This window comes from Bubalus kerabau, chromosome 1 (assembly GCF_029407905.1).
Source record: "Bubalus kerabau isolate K-KA32 ecotype Philippines breed swamp buffalo chromosome 1, PCC_UOA_SB_1v2, whole genome shotgun sequence".
Lineage (NCBI taxonomy): Eukaryota > Metazoa > Chordata > Mammalia > Artiodactyla > Bovidae > Bubalus > Bubalus kerabau.
Genome location: NC_073624.1, coordinates 51,198,518 through 51,220,905, shown reverse-complemented (window position 1 = coordinate 51,220,905; position 22,388 = coordinate 51,198,518). Strand labels below are relative to the sequence as shown.

Here is a 22,388-nt window from a genome sequence, read left to right as displayed (position 1 = left end):
CACCCCTTTCCCGTTCGCCGCTTTCGTATGACGTCAGAAGCGGGCGCCGACCCCTAAGGACCAGATGGCCGGCCCCTGCGCTCTGCCCTAAGCTGGGGCCGGGAGGTTTTCACGGAGCTTCCTGGCCGAGGGGCGGAGGGGGTTTCCAGACCCGCCGGGGCCAAGTCTGTAGCGTGAGGCGTCGCTGCGCCGAGGACCATGAACCGCAGCCGCCAGGTGACGTGCGTGGCCTGGGTCCGCTGCGGCGTGGCCAAAGAGACGCCAGACAAGGTGAGGCCCGGTCGCTCCGAGGTATAGGGGGAGCGGCCTCTCGGCAGCATCCTGGGTCAGCGCCGCCTGGGAACCTGGGCCCGGAACGCGCGGCCCTGGCGCCGCTGGTGGGAATGACGTGGGGTGGGGCCGGCTGTGGCCTGTTTGTCGTGGCTAGGGCTGTGGTTCCGAGGGTTTGGGACTCCTGGCCCCTTGGGCCCCGCCTCCTCGCCATCCCTTTCCACCCGAGCCCGACCCACCCCACCCCCCGCGATTCGCACGCATGTGGACCTCGTGGAAGAGGAGGGATGGTGCTTGCTGAGAACTTCCATCGAGACATCTTGTCGACGCCACATAGTCGCCCATCACCCTAGTGCGTTTTCAGGCAAACCGGGAAAAGGGGGCGAAACTCCACTTTCCCCTCCTCCCCTCGGCGTTTAGAGGAATGAACTGGATGAAAACCGTGGTGTAGAAAAACTGGTGTGGAGTCTACGGTGTCGTGAGCTCGAGAATTGAATTAGGAGTTCTCGCAGTAGTGCAAATGAAATGTTGATGAGGCCGTGGGAGGGGGGGGCGGGGGTAGAGGTAAACGGTGACACGTTATCAAGGGGAAAAGCCTACAGGAGAGACTGAGTCTGTAGCCGAGGAGATTACCTACGTTATTCAACAGATATTTAACGAAGTGCTTTCTCTGTTCCCAGCATTGTTCAGGGTCCTGGGATAGGCATGAACAAAACAGGATAAGTCCCTGCCTTTATGGAGTTGACATGTGCATATATAATACTTTGTCAGTGGGAATAAATGTTAAGGGAAAAAACGGGCGGGGTAGTGTTTGTTTCAGGTTATTGAGCCAGTTCCACCAGGACATAGACTGTTTTATTCTCCAGTTTCCCCAGCATTTGGCACACGGTGGGCATTCAGTGTGGTGCTAATGGTAAAGAACCCACCTGCCAATGCAGGAGACGTAAGAGAGGCGGGTTCTATCCCTGGGTGGGAGGATCCCCCTGGAGGGCATGGCAACCCACTCCAGTATTCTTGCCTAGAGAATCCCATGGACATAGGAGCCTGGCAGAGGACAGTCCATCCGATTGCAAAGAGTCGGACACGACTGAGCATGCATATAGAATGGGGACAGGAAATAATATATTAAAAATTATTGAAGGAAGCAAGGTTGTTAAAAGGAGACCAGAGACTTTCAGATACTTGAGGACACTGATTTCCAAACATGTCCACACATTGAAACCACCTGGGGAGCTTCAAAAACTACCAGCTCCCAGGTATTGTGATTTATTTAGTTTGGAGTATACTCTGAGATTAAGAGTCCTTCAGGTGATTCTAATGTGAGACAGATTTGGGAATCGTTGCTTAAGAGTTTGTAGGAAGAAGAAATTGGATTTATTCTACAAAGTCCCAGAAAGAAAAATTCAAACCAATAAGAGAAATTAGAAGAATAAGTATCTCCTAATTAAAAGTTTAAGAACCTTTAGTATCTGGAGTTATCCAATAGGATTTCTATATTATTAAAGGCATTTTGGTACAAACTGGGTGATTGATTGGTTCATCATCTATCAAGAATGGATGGAACAGAGTAACCAGGAGCTTACAGTTTGGCACTAAAGAGGATGACCAGTTTTGAACCAGATGTCCAAGTGGAGAGTCTTATAGACAGTCAGGAAAATGGAACTGCAGTGTACAGGGATAGAGCAAGGAAAGTTTGGAGTAATCCATTCAGAGAGAATGAGCTTTGCAAGGTGTTGACAGCACAGTGAGTGAATACGTGGCAGTGATACCAGGGAACAGAGCAGGGGACGAAGGCAAAAGTGGTTTGTTTAGGAATATCCACAGGGAAATGGGGAGAGATGGCCAATGAGCGGAGATAATCAGAAGTAAATGAGATGAGCTATCCTAGAAGGCAGATTATACAAGTCCATCTTTTTTAAAAAAAAGTCTGGAGAGAACATGATTTTTTAACAGTTCTGGGTGAGAAGGGATCTTAATTTATAAGGACATGTCAGAAGTCCATTTATGTTAAATTTAGAGACTTTGGATTGATATTTGACTTTGGCTGTCTCTTAAAACCATGTTTTAGATTAGTTTGCAATCTTTTTAATTCAGAGACTTAAAAATGGTTTCCTTAAATATATCATAATGAAATGTTTGCTCTCTTATAGGTAGAACTTAGTAAAGAAGAAGTGAAACGTCTCATTGCTGAAGCAAAGGAAAAATTACAGTAAGTTTGGGGATGTTGATTCCTGTAGTCAAGTCTAGATGAACTGTAAATCCTAAACAGTGATAACAGGGTGGTCTTATTATTGAACAGTGTCTTTTGGCTGATCTTTTTACTTTTTCTTTTTTTCTCTGGCGTAGAGAAGAAGGTGGCAGTGATGAAGAGGAAACGGGCGATCCTTCAGAGGATGGCATGCAGAGTGCCCGTACCCAGGCCCGACCACGGGAGCCCCTGGAGGATGGCGACCCAGAAGATGACAGGACGCTGGAAGATGACGAGCTGGCCGAGTACAACTTGGATAAATATGACGAGGAAGGCGACCCAGGTTAGAATTTAGTCACACTGGTTTTTAGTCCAAGCTTAGTGCATTAGATCATGTTACTAGGGTTCCAAAGCTTTACTCTGAAATCTCGTTGTCCTTTATGTCAGTCAGATAATCTGGGTCAAGGCTCAAGGCAGACAGCATATTTCCTAAACTGGTTTAAAAAAATCATTTCAACCCACTTATCTCAGATCTAAAATACAAAACAAAAAAAATGAGTATTGTATACTTTATTGCAAGTAATGGTTAATCTGTAATTCATTTTTCTTTATCTGCAGTAATGAGAGAGAAATTATTACCTCCATTTTACAGAAAAAAATACAGGCTTACAGAGGTGAAATAACTTGACCAGTGTCACACAGCTGGTGAATAATGGAGCTGAGGTTTGAATATCCTCTGACTCTAAAACCTTCATGCTTTTCAGTGTACTTCCTCAGATGCAGAAGATGCTTTTTTCCCATTGGACTCTTGCTTCCATCCTGTTAGGACAGAGTACCATTGAAGTACAGAGAAGGAAGAGCTAATCAACCCAGAGAAAAGCCATTCAGACACTGCTTCCTAATACACTCCATACCCTGCCGAGTATCGGCTCTGTCTGCCTTGTCCCATAGAAATTCCCGTCTGTTACCTGTCAGATGTTTAAGACCTAGGAGCCCTGCCTCCTTAAAGTAGCTTCTCCTGGAAATTGAGAGTATCTTCCTTCTCCTGAGTTTTGTGTTACTCGTGGTCTACTCTGTCACCTTTGTAGACATGCCATGAAAGAATGTCACTTTGAGGTAAACTTGGTGTAAAGGGTAGTATCTCCTCTTTCAGATTCACTGGGCAAGTTAGCCTGTCAGCAGTTATGAGATATCTTGCAATAAAGAAGCCCACTTAACTGTATGAGGCTCATCAGTTTACAGTTTTCTTTGACCAGGCAACACTTAATGTGTTGATACCAGTGTTTTAGGGACCTGTTTATTTCCGGGTCTACAAGGCCACCCCTCTGTAGCACTTTTGAATAGTGATTACAAGGAGCAAGCTAGAGGATCTGAGTCGAGTTCTGATATTTTCTAAAAGGGAGTTTCTTGGTTTGAGTTGATTCTCCTATTGGAAGAGTGTATATTTCAAGACTATTAGATGTGCATTCCAGGGCCAAAAGTAAATGGCTTTTAAATTCCTATTTTTTATTATCTACTATTTCCTTTCCAAATTATAAATGATTCAGTTATGAAATAGACAGCAGGATCTAAGTTTAAAGATGGGATGTGTGTGTGTATTTTACTCACTCAGTTGTGTCCAGCTCTTTGCGACCCCATGGACTGTAGCCTGCTTGGCTCCTCTGTGCATGGAATTCTTCAGGGAAGAATACTGGAGTGGGTAGCCATTTCCGTCTCCAGGGGATCTTCCTGAGCCAGGGATTAAACCCAGGTCTCCTGCATTGCAGGCAGATTCTTTACTGTCTGAGCCACCAAGGAAGCCCATGTCTTAGGAAGAATGCTTTAGTCAGAAGGACTGGCTTATTCATTTCATTGTATGAATTCTTATAGATGCTGAAACTCTTGGTGAATCTCTCTTGGGTCTTACAGTCTATGGGAGTAATGATCAAGATCCTTACGTCACTCTGAAAGATACGGTAAATACCTGTGTGGTTTTTCTAATTATCCTCCTCAAGTGTTTGAAAAACCTTCCCAAATAGCTGATTCTAATCAATGACTTTTTCTGTCTCCACTTAGGAGCAATATGAACGTGAAGATTTCTTGATTAAGCCCAGTGACAATCTCATAGTTTGTGGCAGAGCTGAACAGGACCAGTGCAATTTAGAGGTGCATGGTAAGTGGAATACATCTCTTACTAAAAGGTTCTGTACTTAAGTGATGTTATAATAAACACCATAGTAACTACTATGGATTTCTAGGCACCAAGTCCTGTTGTATCTCATTTTAGTTGATTCTATTCATCTGTCTTAAAATTTTGAAGCTTAAAGAGATTATTAGGTTAATACCTCTTTTTATAGGAAACACAGTTACACAGTATGAAAATTAAATCCCTTGGGTTTAATGTTTATTGGCATCTTCTAGGTTACTCGTACTCTATTTATTAACTTGGATTTCTTTACAGCCTTTAAGTTTGCCTGTAGGAAACCTATCAGTTAGGCCATTTTTATCCCATGGCCCATTGTGATCTATTTATACAATCAAAAAGGCTTTAAATAGCAATTATTTCAATGTGAAGTTATTCTTCTCATTATCTTTGAACTTTTTACATATTTTAAACGTAAAGCATGTTGGTGGAATTTTTTAAAGACCAATTCCAGTTTCAGAAAATTGGAGCTATTACAGTTAGTCGTCGCTGATTTTTGTACATTCTCATTGGAAAGTTTAGTCATTCCTTTGAATCTTGTGAGTTATCACACAGGAGCTGAGAAGTTGAAGTAAAGCAATTGTATTCCTGTTGCATTCTAAGTTAGGTCATTAATGGTATGTTTTATTTGGATTTGGTGTGAATCTCCAAGTTACGTGGTGTATCTCTATTCAGGAATAATTTCAAAATTTCTCTCCAAATCCGAGTAATAAAAAGACATGGTCAAAAGAAGATTGTGTTAAGGCTTCATCGTCATCTTTCTTTAAGATGTAAGCTCAGTGCATTGACCGTGGTTGAGGCTCTTACAGGACCACAAGCTGTCGCTTTTGAACACGCACTCTCATCATAAAGTGATGCGCCAGCACACTACATGGAACCTGCTAGCCCCGAGGTCTCCCCCAGATACCGTGGTCTGAAGAGTTTAAAAGTCCTTAGCTCACCTTAAATTGCTGCTTTCTAATAAAAAGCGTATTAGGGGAGAATTTCTGGTTACTTAGGCTCTCTGTTTATCAGTGTTTCATTATATAATTTTTAAGATTTCTTACTGATTTTAATAATAAATGTTAAAGAAGCAATTTTTGATAAGCATTTAAATTTCTAAAACTATGAGTTATTTCTGTCCAGTACTGATTTGTTCTGACTTATGACCAAATAGATCTTTAAAAGATAAAATAGTGATGAAGCATTTCTAATGGAGACCTTATGAACATTTTCTGTAGTTGGTGATCCAGAAGGTCAGACCATTTTAGCCAGGGAACATGCAGATGGAGCATTCAGCCTGATGAAAATTCTCTGTCAGTGTTTCTGTTCCCCTTTGGGGCTCACCAGGTACTAGGAATATATTAGACATGAAAAACTTTTGCCTAGCAGTACATACTTTGGAATTTCTTTAATTTCATCACTTTATTAAATGTATGACTTTAAGCAAGTGACTGCCATAGGTTTAAAAGGGAGTCTCTCTTTTGAGTGGGATATGATTTCTTACTCTGATGTAATAAAATCTCTTTTCCCAATCTTTTCAGTTTATAATCAAGAAGAAGATTCTTTTTACGTCCACCATGATATCCTGTTGTCTGCATACCCTTTGAGTGTGGAATGGCTAAATTTTGATCCCAGCCCAGATGACTCAACTGGTAAATAGAAAACTTAAAAGATTTCTCAGTGGTTCTACTCCTGTGTGTTTTTCCTAGCTACACACGTCATCTATTTTGTATGAGTGTTTCCAGAATGGTTGATGTTTTATGAAGTTACATAGTTTTCAGACCACAGCCGCTTACTTGCTTGGGGTCTGTATGTCTCCAGACTTTGAACGGGCTAAAGAGGTAGCTGCTCACTAGGCAGAAGGACAGGGCCTGGTGAGGGCTCAGAACTGTGAGGGCGTCTCCTGAAAACCCAGCATAAGCTGGCATGCTGTGTCCAGTGTCATCAGGTACAGTTTAGTACATGGCCCTTTTCAGAAAACATCTAGTAGAACCAGAATGAAGAGAGAATTGGGCTCTTCGCTTAGTCCCTTTGGCCGTAGCTGCACACTGTTCATTGCCCCATCACACGTAATAATTAGGATAAAAACTGTTAATACACCTCACGTCTTGTTTGCAAAGCTTGTTCACATTCACGATCTAGTCAAATCCTCATCCTCACCACAGCCATGAAGGTAGGAAGGGTCTGTCATTACATCAGTGAAGACCCTGGAGCCGGAGACGGAGCCCTTGTTGCTCACGCTGTGATCTGAGGACCAGCAGCACGGCATTGCCGCCATCTGGTAGCCGGTTACAAATGCAGCTTTAAGGCCCCACTCAAGACCTCTTGAAACAATCTGCATTTTAACAACATCCAGGTGATGTACAGGCACATGAAAGTTTGGGAGAACTTGCTCTAAGCCATGGCTCAGAGTCTGCAGTATAATGTATTTCATTAGAAGTTATTTTTTAAATTACAAATGTATCATTTCCTCCTGTAGGAAATTACATTGCTGTGGGAAACATGACCCCTGTTATTGAAGTGTGGGACCTGGATATAGTGGACTCTCTAGAGCCAGTCTTCACACTTGGAAGTAAGCTGTCAAAAAAGAAGAAAAAGAAAGGAAAGAAGGTAAACAAGCTAATAGATATTTAAACTCTTATGATAAATAGAAATAGGTTTGGGGGGAGGTGGGAACAGGGGCTGAGAACATACAGTGTTTCGGTTAGACCGTTTTGGTGGAATAAGATAAGGTAGCTACAAAGTTAGTTTCTAGTTTCAAAAAGCCCATCCAAGGAAAAATTGATTTCTGATTACATAAAACCCTACACTGGCACGTTATTCATCCTTGCACAAGACAAGTTACTCTTAGATTATGAGCCTCCTTTATGTATAGTAGCTATTCACACTAATGTGCTATTTTTTTGAACTTTTAAAATGTTTCTCTTTAGCCTTGAGTATGTTGAATTCTAAATATCCTTGTATTCCTATAGCTTTTAAAATTGTTACATTTTTGGTGAGGGAGAGATGGGTTGGGGGTTGATTTATAGAATTATAACAGATTAAGAACTACTGTAGTTTCTTCCCTGTAAAGAACATTTATCATATCTCTGAAGTAAGAGGGAGACAAGGTGTTTCTTTCCCTAGATCTTGGAGCAAGTTTACTTAAGATCAGAATAATCTTAACGTTTTAAAGAATCTTTCAAATTAATAAACCAATTTTATTGGGGGTATGCTTTAATACCAAAAGTAATTAAATAATTATTACAGAATTCCTCAGCAGATGGGCATTCAGACGCTGTCCTTGACCTTTCTTGGAATAAGCTGGTCAGGTAAGAAGAGATACTCTTTGAAGGCTTGCTAAAGACTAACCGCTGTGCTTTTACCTCACGTCTCCATTTACTCTCTCTGCACTGTGTTTCGCGTCCTTGTGTCCTTGCTTGCTTCTCTTTCCCTGCAGTACACATTGCTGGAGGCAGGAACGCCGCCGTCTGCATCCTTGCAACCCCCACCCCGCCTGCCGTCTCCTCTCTCAGTAGATGCTCACTACATGTTTGAGGACCAGGGCCCTTCTTCCAGCACCGCTGGGAAAGCAGCACGTACTGCGGCCGCAGTGCCAGTGGTGCAGTCCTTACTGCACGGAACACATGTTCTCACTTCATTGAGTTCTGACAACATCTTGTCCACATGTTCTTTTTTTGTAAAATATCATTTTAACCATGTTTAGGTATATAGTTTTTTGGACACAGTTTTTCTGGACATCTCACACACTGTTGTGCAACCATTACCACCATTCAACTCCAGAAGCTTTTCCGCTTCCAAAACTGAAACTATATGCCCAATAAACAGCAACTCCCCATTTCCTGCCCACCCACGTCTTAGTGCCCAGCATTCTAGTTTCTATCTCTATGAGTCGACTCCTCCACGTACCTCTTGTAAGTGGAATCATATAGTATTTGTCTTCTTGTGACTGGCTTATTTCACTTAGAAAAGGTTCATCCATGTTGTACGTATAGCAGGATTTCCTTCCTTTTTAAGACCAAATGATACTCTATTGTACATATATGCCATGTTTTGTTTATCTATCTGTTATGGACACTACGAACAAAGCTAATGGAGGTAATGGAATTCCCGTTGAGCTATTTCAAATCCTTAAAGATGATGCTGTGAAAGTGCTGCACTCAATATGCCAGCAAATTTGGAAAACTCAGCAGTGGCCACAGGACTGGAAAAGGTCAGTTTTCATTCCAATCTCAAAGAAAGGCAGTGCCAAAGAATGCTCAAACTATCGCACAATTGCACTCATCTCACACACTAGTAAAATAATGCTCAAAATTCTCCAAGCCAGGCTTCAGCAGTATGTGAACCGTGAACTTCCTGATGTTCAAGCTGGTTTTAGAAAAAGCAGAGGAACCAGAGATCAAATTGCCAACATCCGCTAGATCACGGAAAAAGCATGAGAGTTCCAGAAAAACATCTATTTCTGCTTTATTGACTATGCCAAAGCCTTTGACTGTGTGGATCACAATCAACTGTGGAAAATTCTGAAAGAGATGGGAATACCAGACCACCTGACCTGCCTCTTGAGAAACCTATATACAGGTCAGGAAGCAACAGTTAGAACTGGACATGGAACAACAGACTGGTTCCAAATAGGAAAAGGAGTACGTCAAGGCTGTATACTGTCACCCTGCTTGTTTAACTTATATGCAGAGTACATCATGAGAAACGCTGGGCTGGAAGAAGCACAAGCTGGAATCAAGATTGCCGGGAGAAATATCAATCACCTCAGATATGCAGATGACACCACCCTTATGGCAGAAAGTGAAGAGGAACTCAAAAGCCTCTTGATGAAAGTGAAAAAGGAGAGTAACAAACGAAGATTATGGCATCTGGTCCCGTCACTTCATGGGAAATAGATGGAGAAACCGTGGAAACAGTGTCAGACTTTATTTTTCTGGGCTCCAACATCACTGAAGATGGTGACTGCAGCCATGACATTAAAAGGCGCTTACTCCTTGGAAGGAAAGTTATGACCAACCTAGATAGCATCTTGAAAAGCAGAGATATTACTTTGCCAACAAAGGTCCGTCTTGTCAAGGCTGTTGTTTTTCTAGTGGTCATGTATGGATGTGAGAGTTGGACTGTGAAGAAAGCTGAGCATTGAAGAATTGATGCTTTTAAACTGTGGTGTTGGAGAAGACTCTTGAGAGTCCCTTGGACTGCAAGGAGATCCACCCAGTCCATTCTGAAGGAGATCAGTCCTGGGTGTTCATTGGAAGGACTGATGCTGAAGCTCCAATACTTTGGCCACCTCATGTGAAGAGTTGACTCATTGGAAAAGACCCTGATGCTGGGAGGGATTGGGGGCAGGAAAAGAAGTGACGACAGAGGATGAGATGGTTGGATGACATCACTGACTCGATGGAGGTGAGTTTGAGTGAACTCCGGGAGTTGGTGATGGACCTGGAGGCCTGGCGTGCTGCGATTCATGGGGTCGCAAAGAGTCGGACACGACTGAGTGACTGAACTGAACTGAATGGACACCTGGGCTGTTTCCACTTCTTGGCTTTTGTGAATAATGCTGGTGTTATTCACATACATATAATAACATGGGTTTACATGTATCTGTTGGAGTCCCTCCTTTGAGTTCAATATACAGCTAAAATTGCTGGAGCTGATGGTATTTCTACATTTAACTTCTTGAAAAACCACCATACTGTTTTCTACAGCAGTTGCACCATTTACCTTCCAACCAGCAGTGCACAAGGGCACCAGTTTCTCCACATCCTTTTGAACACTTGATACTTGCTGTTTTCGTGATTGTTGTCTTCGTAGTAGCCATCCTAACTGGTGTGAAGTGGTATCTCATTGTAGCTTTGGGTTGCATTTCCCTAGTGACTAGTGATGTCAGTCATCTTTTCAAGTACTTATTGGCCATTTGTATACCTTCTTTGGGGAAATGTCTATCCAAATCCTTCTGTCCATTTTTTTAATTGTTTGGTTTTTTGCTGTTATAAATGAATGAAATGTGGTTTCCTTGGTGGCTCAGATGGTAAGGAATCCACCTGCAGTGCAGGGGACCCAGGTTAGATCACTCAGTTGGGAAGATCCCCTTTGCTGTTAAGTTGTAGGAGTTCTTTATATATTCTGAAAATTAATCTCTTATGAGATTTGTGATTTGGCAATATTTTCCCCCATTCAGTGGATTGACTTTAACTCTGTTAAGTGTCCTTCAAAACACAGAAGTTTTTCATTTTGATGTGGTGCCGTTCATTTTCACTTTTGTTGCTTGTGCTTTTAGTGTAACAGCAAAGAAATCATTGGCAAATCCACTGTCATGAAGATTTTCCCCTTAAAGTTTTATAGTTTTAGCTCTTAGGTTTAAGTCTTTGATATATTTTGAGTTAATTTTTGTATACTCTGTAAGGTAAGAGTTCAACTTAATTCTTTTGCATGTCATCCATGTATTTTTTTATACTTATTATTTCAAAAGGGCCATTTTCCTAATAATACAGTTGGTTTGAGGGGCTACTGAGGCGAGGAAGGTAAGCAATGAGTACAACTTACATAGAGGGGAAGAACAAACTTGAATACCCAAGACAGCTTTTTAAAAGCATTTCTGTTACACTGCACACCATAATTTGAGCATTCTAAGGAAGGTCCCAGAGTGCTAGCTTACTGAAAGATATCCTGTCTTCTCATTTGTGTTTGGACCTCTACAGAGTTACAATTGTTTGGGGAAATGGACTTGAGAATGTTGTTTAGGTTAGTATTTCCCAAACTTAGCTGCAAATCAGAACCTCTGGGTAACCTTTCAGTATATTGAAAATTTTGCATTTCTTTTGTTAAATTTACTCCTAGGTATTTTATTTTTTGGTAGGGTTATAAGCAGAATTCTTACATGTAATGCTCTTGATTTTTAAAAGATTACCCGATTTGTTTCCTCCCTTTCTCAGAAATGTGCTGGCCAGTGCATCAGCTGATAACACTGTTATTCTGTGGGATATGTCCTTGGGGAAGCCAGCAGCTAGCCTTGCCGTTCACACAGACAAGGTATGGTGATTTCGTGGATAAAGGGCATTCTAAAAAAGCTGGGACGTGTATGAAGTACAACAAATAATCCGAAACATTATATATGACTTTTTGTGAATTACAAAGTGCTTTGACATGCTAGCCCACTGGATCTTCACAGGGCCTTTTGCGATAGTTATAATTATGATCCTCTTGAGCTTTGCAAAAATAGATGCAGAAAGGTAAAGTGACTAGGAACATCAGTGCTTTGCAGCATTTTTACAGAGGCTCCTAGAAAGGGATGACGGGTTTCAGTCACTTAATGGAGTTAAAGAATTTTGACAGATGATACCGCAGAACCCAGGAATCTAATGTGCTAATGCATGTTGTGAAACTTTTAGAACGTGTAGCATTGCCCAGTAAGTTTGACCACTCCCCTATTTCTTTTGACTATACTTTAACATCTGAGGGACATATGTATTCTGCCTCGCACAATTTGAGAAATGCTGCATTGGGTCTTTTAAGTATCAGCCTTTATTTAGATGTATGTTTTGTCCTTTTAGTTATGTAATACATTTATGCTTCTTCATATAATACATTTCAAAGGAAAGAATTTGTAGGAACACTGCTAAGTTGATTCCCATCACGTATTAGGCAGTTCTACCAAAACCAAACAAACATTTATCTATTAATTTATGTTTCTTCCTCTTAGGTCCAGACTCTCCAGTTTCACCCATTTGAAGCACAGACTCTGATTTCTGGATCATATGATAAGTAAGAAAGCATTTTAGGAATTAATTGTTGTCTTTTTTTTCTTTTCCTCTTGAACTAATTCAGAAAGTATCACTGAGTATTCAGATAGAATTTATTACTATGGCTTTTATGTGTTTAAATCTTTAGTAGTACTTATATGTCCTTTCAGCTTGATCCTCTCAGTCTGCAAGGGAATATGGTTCTGTTGTAATTCCCAACTACTCCTTCAATTTTTAGAGGGTGTGTGAGTTAGACATTACTCTGAAGCAAGCCATCTCAAAATTCAGTGTCTTAAGCGATGAATATTTGCTTCTTGACCTCTGCAAGGTTGAACTAATGGAGGCTAGATTCAACTGATAGCTCTACTAATCTTGACTTGTTTAGGCCCAGAGACTGTCCTGTTTTACATCCTTTTAAAACTAGCAGGCTAGTCCACATATGTTGCCACAGCAAGGTCAGGAGTACAAGCAGAGACACCAAGGCCTGCCTCTTAGACATGGGCTCAGACCTACTACATATCTGTCTTACCATAGGCCGAAACAGACATCACACGTAGAAAATGAACTCTGTCTTTAGGGGAAGAACTCCTCGATCACTGACAGAGGGCATGGATGTGGGGAGAGGAAGACCTGGACCACTGCAGTCATCACAGGGGTGATGACTGGACCACATCCAAATCATGTGTGTGCTCTTTACAGATCGGAGATGGGAGAGGTAGCTAGTAAAAACAGAAACTAAGTTGCAGTCTTTTATTTTGTATCCCTGTCCTTTTGTAGTTGGGATTCATGCAAAACTACACAAGACTATTCATCTGTTCCCCCAACACAGTAACCTGCTTGTAGAGAGTAAATGTGACTGAGACGTGTTACCTGGCTTTCCTGATAGCTCAGTTGGTAAAGAATCCACCTGCAATGCAGGAGACCCCGGTTTGATTCCTGGGTTGGGAAGATCCACTGGAGAAGGGATAGGCTACCCACTCCAGTATTCTTGGGCTTCCCTTGTGGCTCAGCTGGTAAAGAATCTGCCTACAATGCGGGAGCCTGGGGTTCGATCCCTGAGTTGGGAAGATCCCATGGAGAAGGGAAAGGCTACCTAGTTCAGTATTCTGGCCTAGAGAACTCCATGGACTGTATAGTCCATGGGGTCGCAAAGAGTTGGACACGACTGAGCAACTTTCACGTCACTTCATTCATCTGTTACCCCAACACGGTAACCTGCTTGTAAAAAGTAAATGTGGCTAAGACTGGCTCTGAGCAGTATTGAGGAAGGACAAATGAGAAATTGTCCTGTTCTTTGGGAAGTAGGGACGATTCATCTTGGAAGTCGAGGGTTCAGTCTGGGGGAGCTCAAGGCACTGTGACAGCAGGAGCCACCAGTGTCTTCAAGTGACAGGACCAGAGTTCACCAGTTAGTAAAAATCAATTCATCTGTTCTTTTAGAGCCTTAAAATAGGCTCTAAGTAATTGGATCTTGATTTCATGGTGGTGGTTATTGAACCCCTAACTTTGCCTGAACACGCCCAGGTCCGTGGCTCTGTATGACTGCCGGAGTCCAGAGGAGAGCCATCGAATGTGGCGTTTCAGTGGGCAGATTGAGAGAGTGACTTGGAATCACTTTTCACCTTGTCATTTTTTGGTAAGAATATGCATATTACTGTTTAATAGATTATTAACCACTTGTTTTCTTTACTTCCATTATAGAAAAGCTTTTTCTATATCGACAGTGTGAAGTATTTGCATTTGGGGTTTATTTTTTTTTTAAAAGATCCCTTTAACAAGAGAACAATGAATTCACCACAAAAAAAAATGGTAAACATGTAAATAGTTTAGCTAATTTCCAACCATTCCAAAGCATGCCACATTTTTTAGTTGTAATAATTAGTTGATCATTGTAAAATTATTTTATAATACTGAGCATGACAAATACTAAGCAGGCACATATATTTTCTAGGTTATTTGCTAACATGGTTATCAGTACTAAAATCACAAAAATTCATTTTGTTTCCAATGATTAAATCAGTTGAAGAAAATTTTCCTTTATTTAAATATTACTACTTAAATGGAGCTCCAGTGATGCTAATGCTAGCATGTTTAATTAATATAGCACTTAATATACCTTCTCTGGTGGTCCAGACAGTAAAGAATTTGCCTACAGTGTAGGAAACCCAGGTTCGATTCCTGAGTTGGGAAGATCCCATGGAGAAGGAATTGGCAACCCCCTCCAGTATTCTTGCCTAGAGAATTCCATGGACAGAGAAGCCTGGTGGGCTATAGTCCATAGGGTCACAAAGAGTCAGAAACGACTGAGTGATTTAACACTTACTAATGTACCACTGTCTCCCAGATGGGAAGAAAGTTTATGATCATTTTATGAATACCCATAATATCTGCAGGAGAACAGTTTTCCATGTTGCATCCAAAGATGCCACTGATATTTCAGTTCATGGAAAAATAAAATCCCAGCTTTTATCCAGAAGAGAAGGTATCATGTATTTCCTAATTTTCCTAAAGCAAATATCTAGTGCTTTGTAAATGAGGGACAGAATTCTTTGGGGGGGAAAAAAAAGCTTTCTTTGAATATGTGAAGTTTCAGTAAGGTTCCTGCAGTAGTGATTCTGGGGGCATATCATCTCAACCCTGGGCAGAGGCACATGCAGTTCCCAGCCTGAGCCACCTCAAGCCAGATTCCATCTTGCAGTTCTCCCAAGTGAAGTCCCAGTTACATTTGAATGCTGGCTCTCAGCAGGCAGGCACACACATTTCCTAGCTTATGTGCTGCCAAATGGTTATCGGTCCTAAAATCACAAATATTTAAGGAAATGCAAAGTTATCAAAATAAAATGGTGTACTCCATCCCTCAAGTCTCAAAAGATGAAATGCCCCTCCTTTTCCTTTTTTGTGCCCATTATAGCCCCACCTATAAAACTGCATCAGTTGTCCCTTTTTTTGCCACTCTTTCCTGACTCTTGCCCTTGGCCTGTATATAGGCTCAAGTCTCTGTCTCCCATCAGACACCAGGTCTGTCTCTTACTCCCTTCAAAGTTTTCTCTTCCTTTCTTGAAAGTGGAACTGTAATCTGCCTTTCAGTCCTTTTCTAATTAAACCTCTTTGCCAAAATACTGACAGCATTGTTACTTTCTTTAGAAGCCCTGCTTCCTTGGGTCCTTTGTTATTTTCTCCTCCCTCTTTGATTCTGACTTCTGTGAGCTCCTCCTCAGCCTTTACCCTAAGTGGTGTGCTCTCCAGGTCTCTGTCCTTAACACGGTGCTCTAAATTCTGCACTCAGCAAATCCCTTCTCTTCTCATGGATGTAACTTCTGCCTCTCTGCCGCCATATTTCTGACCCCAGTCTGTATCAACTACCATTGCTCCATACTCATATCCAACTGCCTAATAGACATGTCAGCTAAACTAGTCCTTGTAAGAGCCAACTCAACGTTCCACAAGTGAATTCTTTATGTCCATGTTAATTTTTTATAAGTGTCTCAGGTATGTCAGATCCATAGATGATTTTCACAAGGATTTATACTATTTACCCATTGCTAAATTTTATTGTCATGTAACATTGCTGTGCTCTTTTACTCTTTCCAGGCTAGTACAGATGACGGCTTTGTCTATAATTTGGATGCACGTTCAGATAAGCCAGTTTTTACACTTAACGCACACAATGATGAAATTTCTGGTGAGCAAGAATATGGTTTCTTTCATTTCTATTAACCTATGATGAAGTAAATTTATTTCAAAGTGAGAGTCCCTGAACAAGTCTTATCTTCCTCTAGGTCTTGATCTAAGCAGTCAGATCAAGGGCTGTCTTGTGACTGCATCAGCAGACAAGTACGTGAAGATCTGGGACATATTGGGAGACAGGCCAAGTCTGGTTCACTCTCGGGATATGAAAATGGTAAGAATACTTGTGGGCATCTTGGTTCTTTCTGTTTCTGATCTATTGTTTTTCTCTAGGAATCCCTGCACAAAAGAATATGGATTTGTTGGCAAGTTAATCTGGGGCTTAGTCAACTTCTGGAAGTTTTCTAATTTAGGGCAATTTGGGGAGAAATCAATGACTGTCTGCTTCCTTTTCCAACTTTCACGATTAACAAGTGTTTGTGGAAAACCAGGATGAGGAGGAGGTGGTCTTCTAGGACAGAAGTGGAATGGCTACAATTTTTTTTATCAACTTTACATTGGAGTATGGTTGATGAACAATGCTGTTTCGGGTGTCAGCAAAGTGATTCAGTTATACTTACACATGTATCTATTCTTTTTCAAGTTATTTTCCCATTAAGATTGTTACATAATATTAAGCTGACTTCCCTGTGCATTACAGTAGGTCCCTGTTGGTTATCCATTTTAAATACAGCAGTGTGCACATCACTTCCTAACTCCCACCCCCGCCCCCATTCCCTGCTGGTAACTGCATGCACCACAGTTTTTTAACCTTAAAATCAAGCCCATCTCTGAAAATCATGAGCCTTTTGGGTACCATAGCTGCTGAGGTCAGTTTATCACCTACATCTTTGTATAACTATTTAGTAGTTCTTACTATACTGAAATTACTACATAGTAGTAAAAGTTTTAGAAATGATTAGAATTCAGTAATTCATCAAATATTTATTGAACATGTAGTGTATACCAGGGATCATAAAAATTCAACTGTAGACATAGAACACTATAGAGCTGTTTAAAACTGTATACATGAATGTTTGTATTTTAAAATGTGGGTAGCTAGTTTTGTAAAGCATTTTTTTCAAGTATCTTAATTGGAGGATAATTACAATATTGTGATGGTTTTTGCCATATATCAATATGAATTGGCCATAGGTATACATGCCCCCCCGATCCTGAACGTCCCTCCCCACCCTACAGAGCAGTTTTTATAGTAGTATCCGATGCATATATTTAAATACTTAAGTGTTGAATGCCTATATGTAAATCTAGAAGACCCTATCCCAAAACATGAACAGCTGATCATCTCAGAGTTATTTTTATACTTCTTGTTTATATTTTCTATGATGCATGTAGGCTTCCCTCATAGCTCAGTTGGTAAAGAATCTGCTTGCAATGCAGGAGACCCTGGTTCGATTCCTGGATCAGGAAGATTCCCTGGAGAAGGGATAGGCTAGCCATTCCAGTCTTCTTGGGCTTCCCTTGTGGTTCAGCTGGTAAAAAATCTGCCTGCAATGCAGGAGACCTGGGTTCAGTCCCTGAGTTGGGAAGATCCCCTAGAGAAGGGAAAGGCTATGATGCATGTGTTATCTAGTAACAAAAAATTATTTTTTATTATCTAGTAACAAAATAAAACATTAAACTTTTAAATGATTATACTATAGCATCATAACTTAAAAAGGAGAATTAGTTTCTGGGAGTATTAAGCAGATTAGATTTACTAGGAAATCCCTATTAGATGATAATAGCAATGTGAGCCTGAGTGGTCAGAACTGCACCCATTCTCACAGAGATAATCCCGCCAACTTGACTGTGAAGTACCTTTACAGGCGCCCTGAAGGGGCTTCTGATGGGTTGGTTTTCAGTGACAGGCAACCGTAGGGTCTTGTAGACAGCAGCAGGCAATCGACAGGAGTAGGGAATGGAGATCAGCGCTTTCTGCAAAGATTGAAATCACTGACTTTGTATTCTCTTCTCAGGGAGTTCTCTTCTGTTCTTCCTGTTGCCCTGATTTGCCGTTTATTTATGCTTTTGGAGGTCAGAAGGAAGGGCTTCGGGTCTGGGATATAAGCACAGTCTCTTCAGGTAAGAATCTTAATTTCCTGCTTTTTCTGGATAAGTTCTGTAAGAGCTAACATAGAATGTGTGGCTTGAATACATCAAGTAGATAGCAAAGGTAGATCCAGTGTTCATCGTCCAGTACAGTCAGCTTAGGAAACAGACAAGATCAAATTGTAGTTTGGAAATGTTCATATTCACAAATAAGCTTGTCTTCATACTTTATTTTTAAAATATCTATGACAAAATTTGAATTTTAAAAGTGAAAGATTTTATTGGAAAGCTGGAAGGGTATATAGCATGATCTCCCCTCCCACATTCCCAAAATCCAGCTTTCCTGAAGGGGCCAGGTTCCCTTCTATTACTTTGATGTAATTTGGAATGCTGTAGCCCCACTCTGATTCCTGAATCTTCAATTCCCTGAAGAAAACAAGTCCCAAATCCAAAACAGTTCTATTGTGGTCATGATACAGAGAAAGATGAAGGCAGGAAATAATCAGAAATAAGTATAATAAGGGAAGGACAGAGTCACTGTCATGAGGGATTGGACACTTGTTATCAAGGTGGATTCAATAAATCTAGGACAAGGCAAAGAAAGTAAAGTATAAAAAAATAGACCAGTATAAAACAGTTAATCTCATTCAGAACATTATTTTAGACTTTGACGTGGTTACTTTCCAATTTATAAAGTGCTAAACATGTTTTTCAAAACAAAATCTCCCACCACAGGGCAGAGAACCTCCTTGTTCATTTCTGCATTTTAGTCTCTTTTTTTATAGGTTCTCAGTTTTCTGATCTGGTAGTTGCTTAACCATTTATTTTATGTTTTAGTAAATGAAGCATTTGGAAGACGAGAGAGGCTTGTTCTCGGCAATGCAAGAACTTCGTCTATTAGTGGCCCCTTTGGGAACAGGAGCTCAGAAACACCAATGGAGTCTTAATGAAGATCATTCAGTTTCCTGTTTTATTTATCCTAACTCAGTTTTAAACAGCTGGCCTAAAGATGCTCCCTGTGTAGCTGCAGCCATCAAAATGACTGAACCAAAACTGCCCGACATTCCTCCTTGCAGCTACGGTGGCAGCACAAACGGGGCTGGTCTTTGTGCTTAGCTTTCAAGTGTGTGGTGTACAGGGCTCCACTTGCATTCTTGAAAGGAATAATAAAAGGTTTTTAGAAATTCATTCCTTAAACGTGTCATCTGTCACAGGTAGTCTAGGATGTAAAATAAGTAATACTTCATGGAATTTTAAAAGGAGAAAATCCTGTTATCTTAAGAGATGGGTAAACCTAGGCCTTGGGAAGGTGGTGATCAGGCCAAGAATCCAGAGGAGACCATGAACAGAGGTAGGTCCATGGGGGGCTACACTTTTCCTGACCAACTGTTCTCCAGTTAATGCTCAGGTTTAGAAGTCTTAGTGCTGCTCGTCTATAAGTGGCATGCCTTTTCTGTCCACAGCATGGTATTGTTACCAAACAAAAGAGATATAGTGATAAAGGGCTCAGTCCACAAGTGGATAAAATATTTGTAAATAAAGCAAATGGTAAAGAGACTCATTAGACCAAATGGACTCAGATAATACATAGAATATTCCATCCAAAAGCAACAGAATACACAGATCATAGGATGTTACACCACAAAAACAAGTCAATAAATTTAAAATCTTATAAAACATTGAAATCAGTTACAAGAAAAAAATTGGAAAATTTTACAAATGTGGAGATTAAACAACTAATGTGTCAGAAGAAATCGAGCAATGAAAATGAAAATACAACATATCATAATTTATGGGCTACAGCAAGAGTAGTTAAGGAAAGTTCCTAGCAATAAATGCCTACAATCAAGAAAAAAAATTTCAAACCACCTCACTTTACATCTCAAGGAACTAGGAAAAAAAAAAGCCCAAACTTAGTAAAAGGAAGGGAAAAGGTGAACATGGGAAACGGAATAGAGACCAAAAAGACAATAGAAAAAATATTAAAAAATGAAACCAAGAGCTGTTTTCTTGGAAAGGTAAAACTGACCAATCTTCATTGACTCAGTAGGGAAAAAAAGAGATAAGGACTTAGAACTGAAAGGGAAAATGTTATATACCTTGATACCCCAGAAATACACAGGATAATAAGAGACTTCTATGAGCAACTGTATACCAACAAATACCAAGGCTGAATCATGAAAAAATAGAAAATCTGAACATACCAATTACTAGTAAGAATGTTGAATCACGAATCAAAAACCTCCCACCGAAGTCCAGGACCAGATAGCTTCACTGGTGAATTATGTATACTAAACAAGTTAAATTTTAAACCAATCCTCAGATCAGATCAGATCAGTCGCTCAGTCGTGTCCGACTCTGCGACCCCGTGAATCACAGCACGCCAGGCCTCCCTGTCCATCACCAACTCCTGGAGTTCACTGAGACTCATGTCCATCAAGTCAGTGATGCCATCCAGCCATCTCATCCTCTGTCGTCCCCTTCTCCTGCCCCCAATCCTTCCCAGCATCAGAGTCTTTTCCAATGAGTCAACTCTTCACATGAGATGGCCAAAGTACTGGAGTTTCAGCTTTAGCATCATTCCTTCCAAAGAAATCCCAGGGCTGATCTCCTTCACAATGGATGGTTGGATCTCCTTGCAGTCCAAGGGACTCTCAAGAGTCTTCTCCAACACCACAGTTCAAAAGCACCAATTCTTCGACGCTCAGCCTTCTTCACAGTCCAACTCTCACATCCATACATGACCACAGGAAAAACCATAGCCTTGACTAGATGAACCTTTGTTGGCAAAGTAATCTCTCTGCTTTTGAATATGCTATCTAGGCTGGTCATAACTTTCCTTCCAAGGAGTAAGCGTCTTTTGATTTCATGGCTGCAATCACCATCTGCAGTGATTTTGGAGCCCAGAAAAATAAAGTCTGACACTGTTTCCACTGTTTCCCCATCTATTTCCCATGAAGTGATGGGACCAGATGCCACGGTCTTCGTTTTCTGAATGTTGAGCTTTAAGCCAACTTTTTCACTATCCACTTTCACCTTCATCAAGAGGCTTTTTAGTTCCTCTTCACTTTCTGCCATAAGGGTGGTGTCATCTGCACATCTGAGGTTATTGATATTTCTCCCGGCAATCTTGATTCCAGCTTGTGTTACCGTCTGAGCCACCTACCAAAACCACAAGTTTTCTCTAGGGGAAGATAGCATCATATTGGGCCATACATTTTTATTATTATTTGATATGTGATGAAATCAGGGCATAAAAATAACCAGGTATAGAAGGAAACAAAACATAATTGAAAACAGAAAACAAAAAAAAGATAATAGAAACACACAAGACTTCCAAACAAAGGGGTTATCAGAAACAGATCTTGGGGCATCCCTGGTAAAGAATCTGCCTGCCAATGCAGGAGACACGGGTTCAATCCCTGGTCTGGGAAGATCCCGCATGCTGCAGAGCAGTTAGGCCTGTGCACCCAGGAACCACAAAAGTTGAGCCCACGTGCCACAACGACTGCAGCCCTGTCCCCTAGAGCCCCTGCTCCTCAACGAGAGAGGCCATCACAGTGAGAAGCCTACACACTGAAACGAAGAGTAGCCCAAGGCTCTCTGCAACCAGAGGAAAGCCCAGCACTGCCAAAAATGAATAAATAAAATTACATGTATTAAAAAAAAAGGAAACAGATTTTGCAATAACTATCTTTAACATGATCAAAGAAACTTAAAAATGGACAATTTTGGCCAAGAACTAGTAATTCTATTTAAGATGTAAAGTTTATAACTGAAAGACTTAATAACAGACATGACAAACTCCATAAATGGCCTTAACAACAGATTAGATATAACTGAAAACAGGTTCTCTAGAAGAAAAAGAGTGATTAGGACAGAAGCAATACATGCAAAATTACTGGCTAGTAGGTTTCCATGACTACTTAGTCATCAAATTAATGACTAAACAAATGGCAGATTTGAAGGCACCAGTAGCCCCACTACAGAATGTACCAAAGAAAACCCTATTTAAGTACACGATGGTAAACTGCTGAAAACTGTAGCAAAGGCTAAGACACAGCCACAGGGAGGCAGAGAGGAGAATCTTTTTTTTTTTGGAGGAGAATTTAAAGGAGCAACAATTCAACATACAATGAATTCTTAACAAAAATAATGGAAGCTGGAAGATCATAGAAGTATATATTTAAGGTACTGAAAGAAAACAGTAGCCAAATTTCAGTTCTATATCTAGCAAAATTATTCTTCAAGAACAAAAGTGAAAGTTACATTCAAATGAAAAACAGAACTTCCTGTCAGGAGA

General features: G+C 40.7%; 1 protein-coding gene across 1 annotated transcript; it reads left to right on the top strand.

Moving 5' to 3' along the window:
- Positions 1 to 46: 46 nt before the first annotated feature.
- PWP1 (PWP1 homolog, endonuclein) lies at positions 47 to 19,273 on the top strand. The gene is made up of 15 exons (XM_055574792.1): positions 47 to 270; positions 2,421 to 2,479; positions 2,617 to 2,801; positions 4,328 to 4,413; positions 4,514 to 4,610; positions 6,164 to 6,274; positions 7,102 to 7,232; positions 7,872 to 7,933; positions 11,561 to 11,657; positions 12,328 to 12,389; positions 13,892 to 14,003; positions 15,959 to 16,049; positions 16,147 to 16,268; positions 18,013 to 18,118; positions 18,923 to 19,273. Exons 1-15 carry the CDS (start codon positions 199 to 201, stop codon positions 19,030 to 19,032), a joined length of 1,503 nt encoding a protein of 500 aa, XP_055430767.1. The 5' UTR covers positions 47 to 198; the 3' UTR covers positions 19,033 to 19,273.
- Positions 19,274 to 22,388: the final 3,115 nt, after the last annotated feature.

Coding starts and splice junctions, on each gene's coding strand:
- PWP1 (XM_055574792.1), top strand. CDS start 199: ATGAACCGCAGCCGCCAGGTGACGTGCGTGGCCTGGGTCCGCTGCGGC. Junction 7,233..7,871: donor AGAAAAAGAAAGGAAAGAAG/GTAAACAAGCTA, acceptor TAATTATTACAG/AATTCCTCAGCAGATGGGCA. Junction 11,658..12,327: donor TTGCCGTTCACACAGACAAG/GTATGGTGATTT, acceptor TCTTCCTCTTAG/GTCCAGACTCTCCAGTTTCA.